Source organism: Prionailurus viverrinus, chromosome B3, assembly GCF_022837055.1.
Source record: "Prionailurus viverrinus isolate Anna chromosome B3, UM_Priviv_1.0, whole genome shotgun sequence".
NCBI lineage: Eukaryota > Metazoa > Chordata > Mammalia > Carnivora > Felidae > Prionailurus > Prionailurus viverrinus.
In genome coordinates this window covers 57,489,361-57,503,167 of record NC_062566.1, presented here as the reverse complement: position 1 = coordinate 57,503,167, position 13,807 = coordinate 57,489,361, and the positions used below count along the sequence as shown (strand labels likewise).

General features: G+C 38.8%; 1 protein-coding gene across 5 annotated transcripts in view; it reads right to left on the bottom strand.

The window, feature by feature from the left end:
• The window catches only part of INO80 (INO80 complex ATPase subunit), a 146,101-nt gene that overhangs the window by 97,743 nt on the left and 34,551 nt on the right, over positions 1–13,807 (bottom strand). For all 5 annotated transcript variants that reach the window (XM_047862369.1, XM_047862367.1, XM_047862370.1 and 2 more), the window contains exons 6-9: positions 10,692–10,812; positions 9,171–9,385; positions 1,510–1,563; positions 492–695 (exon numbers count right to left, since the gene is read on the bottom strand). In XM_047862369.1, coding sequence (XP_047718325.1) covers positions 492–695; positions 1,510–1,563; positions 9,171–9,385; positions 10,692–10,812 — 594 coding nt within the window. The remainder of the gene's footprint in view (positions 1–491; positions 696–1,509; positions 1,564–9,170; positions 9,386–10,691; positions 10,813–13,807) is intronic.

Genomic DNA, 13,807 nt, shown 5'->3' with positions numbered 1-13,807 from the left:
GAGGAACACTGGCTGAAAGTTAAAACAGTGAAGCATGTAGGAGTGGGGGGATGGGTCCCAAAACTGGACTAGTTTCTCTATTGTTCTTATCTGGCCCTAAATTTGGCAACCAGCCCTGCTCTTCCAACAAGGAAGAAACTGCAGCCAGCACCTGGAACCAAGCCAAGATAAGCTGTAAGCTGTTTTCTTTTGTTCATCCCTATCCTTTTTCTTTTCTTTTTTTTTTTTGGTCCACCAGAAATATAAAGAGGAATAAGGCTAAGAAAGAACAGAAAAACTTGGCATACAAAGAGAGGTGAAGGCCGGAGAGAGGGCCTTACTGAGGGATAAAAACAGAATCGCTTTAGTGGACTAAAATTACTATCCTCAAAATTATGTCTTAAAATGTTTTTTTCCAATGATTTCATTACCTTACAATTTATGTAGTATACACCAAACTCTTGATATGGCTGAGCAATCAGGGTTTTCAAAATTTTATACTACTGCCCTACCTCCCGCATTTCCTCATCCAACTTGCGCTGCTCCAAGGCTTCCTTCTCTGCACGCTTTCGGTGTTCCTTCTCCACCTTCTCGTATTTCTTCCAGTACAGAAGCATCTCCTTGGTGAGGCGGCGGGCACGAGGCAAGGTCTCCTTACAGTTCTTTTGGGCCTGCAAGGCAGCTCGACGCACCTCCTTCATGCACTGGTGGGCGAGCTGCAGATGACAACAGCATTCTCACAAAGGAGAAGGACCCAACACCACGGCCAGTCTTCCCTTAGCTCTAAACCACAGCATTCCTCAGTCAGTTCAGTGCACACAGTCTTTCTACGACCACATCTCCTTTTGCCACAATGTGGTTAATGTCCCTGCACAGTACTAAGATCCAGACACAGACCCTGAGGTAATACATGGAATGAAAAATTTATACACATACTGGCACCTTAGATGGAAAGAAAAAAAAAAGTATAATGACCAGAGAGGTGCTGGGAAGCTACAAAGTATTATCATACACGTTAATAATAGCAGCAATTAATGCTTATTATATGCTAGGCACCACTCTAAGCCTAACATCATTAAACTAATTTATTTCTTCACATAAACTCTACAAAGTTGTAGTACAGACATCCTCATTTTACAGATGAGGAAACTGAGGATGAGTGATTAGATTAGCCCAGGAAAACAGAACCAATAACATTACCTCATCTGATCTCACAGATCTCAAAGGAAGTTGTGTTACTTCCCTCTAAAGGAAGGTATTAATATTACTAACCATCATTTCTTAGATAAAGAGACTGAGCACATGAACTGCCGAAGGAATTAAGAGCAGGCTATGGTCTCATTCAAAAAGGTTCAAATACCAGAAATGTGAGGAAGAGCAATTTTATTTATAAAATAGAGAACATTCAGAAATTCTCTTAGGTACTACTACAGTACCTAAGGTATTCTACCAGGTCACAAGAGACAAGAGCAGCAAACGTAGACATATTCCAACATAACAAAAAACGGGAAATATAAAACTACAATTTACCTTTCGGCTATTGGTGAGAAACAGGTTACGAGCTGAAGCTTTCTGCTTGTTGGCCTAAAATATTTAAAAACAATTATATCATTTAGGAGTCCTTTTGAAATAAGATTGTGTAGACTGACACTGTCTTTTATTCAACTCCTGAAGGGTTAAAAAATAAAGTCATCCAAATGCACCAACTGAGAACCACACACAAAGCTACTAAAGCAGCATTAGGAAGAATAAGCTAGTGCTGTGGCTGCCTTAAACAGAGTCTTCTGTATACTTTAGAAAGAATTTAAGTTATATTTCAGGCCTGAAGTGGAAAATGTAACAACATGTCCTAAACCCTAGCACCACACTAATACACACCGCTTTGCAAAACCCATCTGCACAGAAGCTGAGATAGCAGGCAATGACATACAGGAATTGTTACAACGGTAAACTAGCCTTCCAGTTTGTGTTTCTATCCTCCAACCTGAACAAATCTGCTGCCACTATTAATTTCTGCCAACACTTAAGCTTCACTAAGCTTCATCTTCTCTAACAAAAAATTCTAAGGCAGACCTAACACAAGATGACTCAGCACCCAACAAACCAGTCATGAGCTGATTCTGTCTTCCAATTCAGTTAAAACAAAAGAACCTCAATAAAAAACCTGATTTCCCATGATGATCCAGTTGACATGGGAGAAGACATAGCACAGGCATACGTGAGTGACTAAATCTGAAGAAACAGTGGGTACGAAGTTAGACGGCTTAAAAGCCATTTCTATAAAATTTGCACCTCAGATGATCTGCTTACAAGAATTTTTACACCCTTTATCAAAACTTTCTCCTACTAATGCTTAAGCAGCTATTGCTACTTAAAAGACAAGAATCTTGGGGCGCATGGGTGGCTCAGTCGGTTAAGCAGCCAACTTTGGCTCAGGTCATGATCTCATGGTCCGTGAGTTCAAGCCCTGCGTCAGGCTCTGTGCTGACAGCCTGGAGCCTGCTTCAGATTCTGTGTCTCTGCTTCTCTCTCTCCTCCTCTGCTCACAATGTTTCTCTCTGTCTCTCAAAAAATGAATTAAAACGTTAAAAAATTAAAAAAAAAAAGACAAGAATCTCAAATATTCCTATGGAATTCTTGATCATAAGAAGGGCATCATGTTTTAAAAATTATTTTTATTTGGGGCGCCTGGGTGGCTCAGTCGGTTGAGCGTCCGACTTCAGCTCAGGTCATGATCTCACAGTTCGTAAGTTTGAGCCCCACGTAGGGCTCTGTGCTGACAGCTCGGAGCCTGGAGCCTGCTTCTGATTCTGTGTCTCCCTCTCTCTGTCCCTCTCCCCCTTGTGCTCTCTTTCTTTCAAAACTAAATAAACATTTAAAAAAATTAAAAATTATTTTTATTTTTTTAAGTAATCTCTACACCCAATGTAGGGCTTGAACTCAAGACCCTGAGATTAAGAGTTGCATGCTGTACCCACTGAGCCAACCAGGCACCCTAGATGGGCATCATTTTGAAGTCTATTCACCAGGTACAAAGAGGATTTCCCTAAAACTTCTCTCATCAAGAATGTTCTTCTCGGGGCGCCTGGGTGGCGCAGTCGGTTAAGCGTCCGACTTCAGCCAGGTCACGATCTCGCGGTCCGGGAGTTCGAGCCCCGCGTCAGGCTCTGGGCTGATGGCTCAGAGCCTGGAGCCAGTTTCCGATTCTGTGTCTCCCTCTCTCTCTGCCCCTCCCCCGTTCATGCTCTGTCTCTCTCTGTCCCAAAAATAAAATAAACGTTGAAAAAAAAAAAAAATTAAAAAAAAAAAAAAAAAAAAAAGAATGTTCTTCTCTCCAAAAATACATATTAATTGGCATGGGGGTGGGGGGATGGTAATTGTTAAGAAGCACAAACATACCAAGGGATCAAAGCTAATACCATCAAATTGGAACAATGGGTCATGTGCCTCCCAATGTGACATACCAAGAAGGATATATCACTCCTTTGGTAATCCTGCCCAAAATGAATAACCCAAATCTAATCATGAAGAATGATAACTCAAATTCAGAAACACTGTACAAAATAATAGCCCTATACTCTTCAAAAATAAAAATGTTATGAAAAATGAAGGCTGAGAAACTATGTCAGATTTAAAGGAGATTAAAGAGATGTGACAACTAAATGAAGCATGTACTTCTAGATTGGATCCTGGATTCATTCAGGAAAAAAAAAGCCCCAACCTTTATAGACAACTGATGAAATCTAAATATGGTCTGTGGATCAGATAATAATCTTTATAACTGTACTGTGGTTCTGTATGACAGAATGTCTTTTTTCTTAGGAAACACACATTGAATTACAAGGAAGTTCAGTACAAAGTGTCAAACTAACCCTCAAAATGGGTGAGAAAAAAGTATGCATTTATGTAACAAAAGCAAACAAAGCAAACATTGCTAAATATGAGTAAAGGATACATGGCAGTTCCTTGCATTACTCTTGCCATATCATTTTAAAACATTTTGTTTTGAAACAATTTTAGACTTACAGAAAAGTAGCAAAAAATAATACAGAGTTCCCTTATATTGCTCCTGCTGCTTTTCCTCATTTAGCATCTTACATAACTAGAATACAATTATTTTAAATGTTTATTTATTTATTTTGAGAGAAAGAGAGCATGAGCAGGGGAGGGGCAAAGGGGGAGACAAAGAATCCCAAGCAGGCTCCCCACTGTCAGCAAGGAGCTCCACAGGAAATACAGGATCATGACCTAAGCCAAACAAGAGTTGGATGCTTAACTGAATGAGCCACTACTCAGGTGCCCCACAGAATACAATCACAGTAAAACCCAGGATTGAGAGTAACTTGCTCTACGAGTGTGACACAAAATGAGCAAACGTTTTTAATAATTTTAACTTGATAAATGAGTGATGTCTTGCAATACAAGTAGTGCAAGATGTCGAACATCACATGATCATAAGTGAGCCAATGGATCTTCTCTCTCTTGCTCTTTGTGGGATTGTGGGTGATTGTCTCCCATACTCGGATGCTCAGTCTCAGGCCACAGTGTTTGACAGAAATTATCAATTTTTTAGAATGCTGGAAGGTGCTCACACCTGGCACTAGTTTCTTTGTCACTTCAAAGCACCTATGGACAGTCCTTTGCTTTTCCAAACAAGAGTACGCTTAGGAATGCTTTGCTTCATTTTAAGTCAGGCTGCCTACAGATATAGACCCTTTCCTATGCTGCCTAATTGCCAGTTACATTAAATACAGTATATGAGTTTATTATTATTGTACTGTAGTCAACATCCATGCAAGCATATACGATGGCCCCAATGCAGAAAAAGATTCCATTGAGCCAAGAGACAGCAGTGATTCTATTAGTGATAGTGAAAGTCGTCCTACACAATAACCTTGTCTCTTGTCTCCCTGAAACCAGCCACAAAGGCTTTCAAAGGCAAGTGCAGGTTAATTTATTTTTCTTTATATTTTGTATTTTCTTTATTATTTTGTATTATATTACAGCATTGTAGTTAATTTTATACGAATATTTTTGGGTTATGGAACGCATCATCTGAGTTTCCGTTATTTCTGTGCTTGCTTCAGCAGCACATATACCATTATTTCTTATGGGGCAATTCACTTTGACATACAAGTGCTATGGATTACAAGCATGTTTCCAGAACAAATTATGCTCGCAAACCAAGGTTTGACTATATTAAGAAAGGAAAATAACACTGGTAAAATATTAAACTACAAGTCTTATCTGAACGTCAACAATTTTTCCACTAAAATCCTTTTCCCGTTCCAGGATCCTGTAACAGGATCCCACAATGTATTTAGTTGCTTTTCTCCTCAGTTCTCTTCCTGCATATGTAACATTCTTCAATCTTTCTCTCATGTCCTTGACACTTTTGAAAGGCACTAATCAGTTATTTTGTAAAATTTCCCCGAAGTTTGTGATTTTCTGATGTTTTCTCATGATTGGAATGACATTACACATTTTGGCAAGAATACCCCAGAAACGACGTGTTCTTCTCAGGGCATCAAATTAAGTTCACAATATCAAAATTTCTATTACTAGTGTTACTTAGATCTTTTGGTTAAAGTAGATTCTACCACCTTACCATGGTAGTAACTACCCATGATTATCACTATCTTTCTTTTTGTGCTGAGATGTATATGCTGGGGAGATGCTTTCATTATGTGCAAGCTCTGGTTCTCCTGTATCTTTCGTCCTCTGATTTTAGCCTTCATCAATGGATCCAGTCTGCAACAATTATTACCATGGTATTTGTGTTAATGATGATTCTCTACTTCCTTCTGTCCTATTAACTGGAATTCTACTGCAAGGAAGAGTTGTTCCTTCTACCTTATCTGTTTTCTTATTTAATTATTTATAACAGTATGGACTCACTGATATTTCTTTTATTCTATGTGTTAAAATTCAGTATTATTATTATCAATTTCATTGCTCAATTATTCTAACTTTGGTGATGAAGAGCCCCTTCAGATTGGCTCCTGTGTTCTTCTGACAATCCCCCACTTCCATCTTTCTTCAAGTACCTCCTTAACTTTATTAGAGAATAAAAAGTATTGAGAAATCAAGATCTGGGAACTAGATAACTTAATTGTTACTGGGATATCACTGCGTCTAGGCACTCTCTCCAAAGAGCTAGCTAGAAATTAAGTATATATGCATACTAACCTATGCACACACACACAACTATATTTCTGTACACATCTATCTGTGTGTGTGTGTGTGTGTGTGTGTGTACTGAGAGCTCTGGCTCCAATCATATTTCAAAGGCTTCACTTTAAATGTTTCCAACAGCGAGAAACTGGCTGTCATCTACAACATATTTACTTATTTGTTCAATTCTAGTACACATACAGAGTAGTTTCAAAATTCTAACCCATTCTTTTGTAAGAAACACTTACTATGTCAATCATAGCATTTACGTACAGTTCTTTTGGTCTCTAGCCTTACATATCAAGTCAAAATACTGATTTCCTCAGTTACTTCAGGGAGTCCTTTTATTCCCCAATCCCTGCAACTTGATTATATATTACTCATTTCTGATACAGTTAACATTTGTTCTTGACTTTTTTTTAATTTTATTTATTTTCAGAGACACCATGTGTGTGCACGGGGGAGGGGCAGAGAGAACTGGGAAAGAGAATATCCAAAGCAGGCTCCACAGTATCAGCACAGAGCCTGGACACTAGGCTCAAAGTCACGAACCATGAGACCAGAACCTGAGCCAAAACCAAGAGACGGACACTCAACTGAGTGAGCTACCCAAGCACACCATTTGTTCCTGTTTTTATTCCACTTTGCCCACATATCCCCTCAACCTAATTCCCTTCCCACACCCTGACTGGTTTCAATTGTTTTATTATCAGTGTATATGAGGAATATATGAAACATTACCATGACTTTCAAAGTCAGCCCTACATACAAAACGATGTACTCAAAGACTGCCCCTCATCCCTGCTAACCTGCTCCCATTCCTTCCTTTCTTTCTACATTTTTACCACCTGCCCGCTATAAGAAATCAACACTTTAATTTCAGGCTTATCCTTCTTGAATGTCTTTTGCATGAATGAGAATTTGTGTATTTTCTTATATTCCTGTTTTGCTTATATGAGAGGTAAATACTATAGATGCCTGTTTTTGTTTTGCTTTTCTCACTTAACACTATGTCTTTATCCCATGTCACTTCAGAAAGGTCTTCCTCATTATTTCTTTTTAACAGCAGCATAACAATCCACTGTGTATATCTACCAGAGTTCAATTCAAGCCCCATGTATAGGCATTAAAGTTGTTTATTTTGCAATTAAAAATAATGCTGTAATGAGTAACTTTGTTTACATTGTATAGTTGCAGGTTTAGCCTCAGGATAATTCCTAGAAGTGGAAGTGCTGGTTTGAAAGGTAACTGCATATGGAGATTATTAGGTATTGCCAATTTACCCTCCAGAATAATGCTCTCTGATTTGCACTTCTAGCAGCAATGTATAAAAGTCTCTGTTTCCCCATAGCCTTCTTAAGAGAATGTGTTATCATATTTTCCAATTTTTGCCATTGTGATAAGTGAAAAATGGTATCTAGGTTGTTATTTTAGATTACTCTAATTATGAGACTTTGAACCTTTTTAATATTTAAGAGCCATTTTTGTATCTTTCTTTGTGAATTGTCTATTCCCGTCATTTTACTTGCCTACTGAATTTGTGGTTCTTTGGCTCTCAATTTTCAAAAGTTCTTTATATACTAGAGATACGAGCCCTTTGTGACAATGTAAATAATCTTTCCCACTTTGTCAGCTGTCTTTTGTCATGCAAAAATTTATTTGTATTTAGTCAAATTTAAAAATGTTTTCTTTCGTTGCCTCTGGATGTTGAGTCATACTTTTGCTGAGCCAAGGTTAAATAGGAATGTAATCCTTTTCCTCTAGTATTTGTATGATTTCATTTTTTATACTAACAACCTTAATATGTTCAGAGTATATGTGTGAGAAACAGATCTACTTTTATCTTTTTCCAAATGGCTACCTAGTTGTTCCAGCACCATTTTTTAAAAAGTCTATTAGTCTAGGGGCACCTGGGTGGCTCAGTCAGTTAAGCGTCTGACTCTTGATTTTGCACTCAGGTCATGATCTCATGGTTCATGAGACCGAGCCCCATGTCAGGCCTGGTGCTAACAGTGTGGAGCCTGCTTGAGGTTTTCTCTCTCTCTCTCTCTCTCTCTCTCTCTCTCATTCTCTCTCTCTCTCACACACACACACACACACACACACACACACACACACACACACACACAGTGTGGAGCCTGCTTGAGATTCTCTCTCTCTCTCTCTCTCTCTCTCTGCCCACCCTTGCTCACATGCTCACTCTCTCTCAAAATACATAAATTAGAAAAAAAATTTTTTAAGTCTACCATTCCACTGATCTATTTGCCTATGCATGTGGCAGTACTACACTGTTGAATTATAGAGGTTTTACGGTATATTTTAATGATTGATGTGTCTTTTTCAGTGTTCTCTGGCAATTCTTGCATATTGATTCTTTTCCTTGAGTTTAGTATCAGTTTTTCTAAATTCAGAAAATACCCTATTCATATTTCTATTAAGGCTACGCTCAATTAATAAGGCAACTAATTAAGTAAAATGCAAACTGAGTCGAGGGTATATGGACATTCCTTGTACGATTCCTGAAACTTTCAAGTTTGAAATTATATCAAAATAAAATATTACCAAAACCAAATTAAAATAGCAAAAAGAATGCCTAAACATCTTTCTCTTGAATCATTCACATTTTTTCTAACGTCTGTGATTCTTCAGTAACATTCAAATATTTATAAATTCTCTAAGAAACATAACTCCACCATTTCATTTTAATTTCCTCTACTATCACCTATCAATTTGTTGTTCAATCTCTACTGCTATGAGTAAGAAAACTGCTTTCCTTTCTCAGAGAGGTTTCCCTCCATTTTTTGGACAATAAACACCACAGAACAACTAATTGTCTTGTGGCTTCTGATCAAAATCTGGAAAAAAACAGTCAACTAATAAGAGTACTATTCAGCATTATCTTAATTCCATCAGATTAGTTTCCTTTCTGAACACTGTAAAGGTATCTAGCTCCAACAGCTCCTCTTTAGAGGGCAGGGAGACAAAACTTGCCATCTATGCTGGAGGCACTCACGTACCTTTGGTAGTTCCTTTTTCACAATGCTAAGCCATACTTTTCTACGACGAGCATTAAGCTGCTCAATGGATAAGTGCTTCTTTTTGGTGCCAGGAGGAGGTGCATCATGAGAGAACTTGGCAAAGACTTTGGTCTGGTGGTGGTGGCAACGAGGAGATTCTTCAGAGGAAAGTTCTTCATCCCTTCGCCTTTTTTTCTTCACTTTTTTCAACTTGGCTGCAAAGGAAACAGACTCTGAGAATGTCGCATTTCTGCCCTTCCACAGAAGACAGCCACAAACAACCTCATCCCTTTAAAAAAATTCAAGGTTCCTTCCTCATTCCAAGTGAGGCTGGCAATGTTTACCTCTTTATGTATTCGGGCCTATGACTATTCCAAGAGAAAGATCTCACTACCTTGGAAGAATACTGGATACTCCCTATGCTTACATGAAAGAGAAACACAAAATAAAACCTAAAAACTGAATTTCTGTTGAACCCAACAATAGGAAGGGAGACTTATAAAGTACCACGAACTCAAGTAATGGCCAAAAGGAAAGAAACATTTCTACTTGGTGGCAATGTAAAGTGATTGAAGAAAAAACTAAAGAAAGAAAAAATGTGCTAACTGATAGGACATCATGGCCTGTGAAGAGAAAATCACACATGGCACAAAAAATTAATTTGGGAGGTGGGGTGGGGTGGGGAGGGGAGGGTGCAGAGGATGAGAAAATACAAAGAGGAGCGCGTAAGTGGCTCAGTTGGCTAAGCGTTTGACTTTAGTTCAGGTCATGATCTTGCGGTCCGTGGGCTCGAGCCCTGCATCAGGCTCTAAGCTCTCTGGAGCCTGCTTCAAATTGTGTCTCCCTCTCTCTCTGCCCCTCCCCTGCTTGTGGTCTGTCTCTCAAAAATAAATATACAAAATATTTTTTTTTAAATACAGAGATAAACTAGGAGAATGTGGGAGAAAGGGGAGAAGGCTTAAAAGAATTTCTGAGTAGAGTTCATACCTTTAGGTGAACAAAATCTGACTTATACACAGAGTTTAAAACTTTCCCTTCCTACCTCCTTTCTGATTTCCAGCTGCTTAGAGCTCAGTAAGGGAGGAAAGCACATTTCCTGGCAAACAGGCAGATAAGCATTACACAAGATAGAGAGGTGATCTATTTTGAATTTCCACACACAGCAACAATCATAACTTATTCCCAACACTTCAGGTTGCTCTTCATACTTCCCTGTGCCTAACCAACTTCTTCCTCTCCCAGAACATTTTCAACATTTGGAAAAGAAGAAAGAAGGAATAAACTAACTGACTTAAACCTTTGGCTAGGAATCTGTAGTTTTATGTCTTTATAATTCTAGAAAAGATCATAAACCAAATACGAAATAAGGTTAATAATAGGACTTAGATAGGGAAGCCTAGGGTTTTTCAGATACAGCAAGTCTCTACTACATGCATTATGTTCAAAGTCCAAATGTACCAACAGGCTACACACAACCCTGAAACTAAAGAGTAAATGTGGAAGGCAGGTCAATATGCTCACCTTTAAGTTTCTTTTCCTCCTTGAATTTCTTTTTTTTGGGTCCAAGTAGGTGCCGTTGTTGCTCATAGAAAGGGTCGTACGTGGACAGGAGGCCTGCACTGTAGTACTGGTACTGCTGCAACTGAAGCAAAAGCAAAGACAGTGGTGAGGCTTAGAAGGGCTGGTCTGTGTTCGAAGCCTGCCTTCAAATCACCTTTACTACAAAAAGTTGAGCCAGAGAAAAACCAAAGCTCCTAAAACATGGTCTTCTTCCCACAAAAAGACTCACAAAGATTTAGTACTTCAAAGTGAATTATTTCCTTACTTCAAAACAAAATGGGTTCATCAGCTATGTGCATGGCAAGTTGCTGAAAATAACTTGAGAGGAAAACGCTTCATGCTTCTCAATTTCCACCAGAATATTTATTTGGTCCTGACACATATTTGAGAGATGCAATTAACTGCAGAAAGAACTCCTCATGGTATTCATCAACAAGAAATAAACTGTATTTCTATTACCAACAGGTCCTAAGATTTACTAAGGTTCTGATAGCTGTTATTCTGGCTTTTAGTCTTCTATCTGGTTCAGAGAATTCCCAACCATCCCAATTCTTTCAAGTCTTTTCACTCTTTATCTCCCACTAAGAGAGCCTGCCAATATTATGGATAATGCCTATGTTGCCAGAATTCTAACACATGAATAATCAAATTTTTTTCCTCTCCAGAGACAGATTCTTTCAAACACTGCATTTCAGTTGACCCGCTAGGCTTACATTCATTTTGTCTTACCTATTACCAATGGATAAATATGAATATAAATTAAAATTAAGCAGTCCACTACTGAATCTCTTTCCTAGATTACAGCCAGTCTAAGAAGTGAAACTAGGATAGAAAAGTGACATGGATAACTATCACAAGGTCCTCTGTCAATGGTCAAAATTGAATGAGCATTCACTGAACTGCACAGTTAAGGCTAATGGGGGGTGGGAGGGAGGGCGGGGTGGGTGATGGGTATTGAAGAGGGCATCTTTTGCGATGAGCACCGGGTGTTGTATGGAAACCAATTTGACAATAAATTTCATATATTTAAAAAAAAAAAAAAAAAAAATGGGGCGCCTGGGTGGCTCAGTCAGTTAAGTGGCCGACTTCGGCTCAGGTCATGATCTCGCAGTCTGTGAGTTCAAGCCCTGCGTCAGGCTCTGTGCTGACAGCTCAGAGCCTGGAGCCTGTTTCGGATTTTGTGTCTCCCTCTCTCTGACCCTCCCCCATTCATGCTCTGTCTCTGTCTCAAAAATAAACGTTAAAAAAAAAATTAAAAAAAAAAAAAAAGAACTGCATAGTTAATAAAATCTATAAAGTTTCCCATATGTATGTTTTACTTCAATTAAAAAAAGACCAAGTAGGGGTGCCTGGTGGCTCAGTTGGTTAAGTGTCCAACTCTTGATTTTGGCTCAGGTCACGATCTCAGTTTGTGGGTTCAACCCCCGTGTCAGGTGTGCAGATAGTGTGGAACCTGCTTGGGATTCTCTCTCTCCCTCTCTCTCTCTCTGCCCCTCCCTTGCTCACGCTTTCACTCTCTCTCTCTCTCTCAAGAATAATTAAATTAAATAATAAAAAAAAAAAGACCTGGGGCAGCCAGGTGGCTCAGTCGGATAAACATCTGACTTCAGCTAGGGTCCTAATCTTGTAGTTCGTGAGCTCGAGGCCCACAATGAATAGTGCAGAGCCTGCTTGGGATTCTCTCTTTCCCTCTCTCTCTGCCCCATCCTGCTTCCTCTCGCCCTCTCTCAAAATAAATAAATAAAGTAAAAAAAAAAAAAAAAAAAAGCCAAGTACTGCAATCCCCATTAAAATGTCAACAGCGTTTTCCACAAAAGAAAATATAACACTAAAACCTGAATGGAACCACCCCAAATAGCCAAAGCAATCTTGAGAAAGAAAAACAAAGTTGGAAGTATTACAATTCCAGATTTCAAGATATACTACAAAGCTTTAGTAATCAAAACAGTATGGTACTGGCACAAATAGAGACATACAGATGAATGGAAAAGAATAGAAAACCCAGAGATAAGAGGTGCCTGGCTAGTTCAGTTGGTAGAACACATGACTTTTGATCTCAGGGTCCTGAGATGGAGCCCCATGTTGGGTGTAAAGCATACTTAAAGAAAAACTTTCAATAATACAGAAGAGAGAACTAAGAAAGAAACCCATCCTTATGTGGCCAACTAATCTATGTCGAAGGAGGCAAGAATATACAGTGTGGAAAAGACAGTCTCTTCAATAAATGGTGCTGGGAAAACTGGACAGCTACATGCACAAGAATGAAACTGGACCACTTTCTACCACTCCAAACAAAATTAAACTCAAAACGGATTAAAAACCCTAAATCTGAGACCTAAAACCATAAAAATCTTAGAGGAAAACATAGTAGTCTGACATCAGCCATAGCAACATTTTTCTAGATGTGCCTCCCAACGCAAGGAAAACAAAAGCAGAAATAAACTATTGGGACTACTTCAAAATAAAAAGATTTTCACAGTGAAGGAAACCATCAACAAAACAAAAAGGCAACCTAATGAGTCAGAAAAGATTTTTGCAAATTATATATGCAATAAGGGGTTAATATTCAAAACACATAAAAAACTTGTACAACTCAACCCAAACCAATCAATAGGATTAAAAAATAAGCACAGTACTTGAACAATTACCGAAAGACATACAGATGGCCAACAGACATATGGAAAGAAGATCAACATCACTAATCAGGGAAATGCAAATCAAAACCACAATGAGATTATCACCCTACACCTGTCAGAATGGCTAGTGGCTAGTATCAAAAAGACAAGACAGGGGGTGCCTGGGTGGCTCAGTCGCTTAAGCGTCCGACTTCGGCTCAGGTCATGATCTTGCGGTTTGTGAGTTCGAGCCCCGCGTCAGGCTCTGTGCTGACAGCTTGGAGCCTGGAGCCTGATTCAGATTCTGTGTCTCTCGCTCTCTGCCCCTCCCCAACTTGTGCTCTATCAAATATAAATAAAATATAAAAAAAAATTTAAAAAAGACAAGACATAGGCATTGGCAAGAACATGGAAAAAAAGGAATCTTTGTGAACTGTTGGTAGGAATGCAAATTGGTCATCC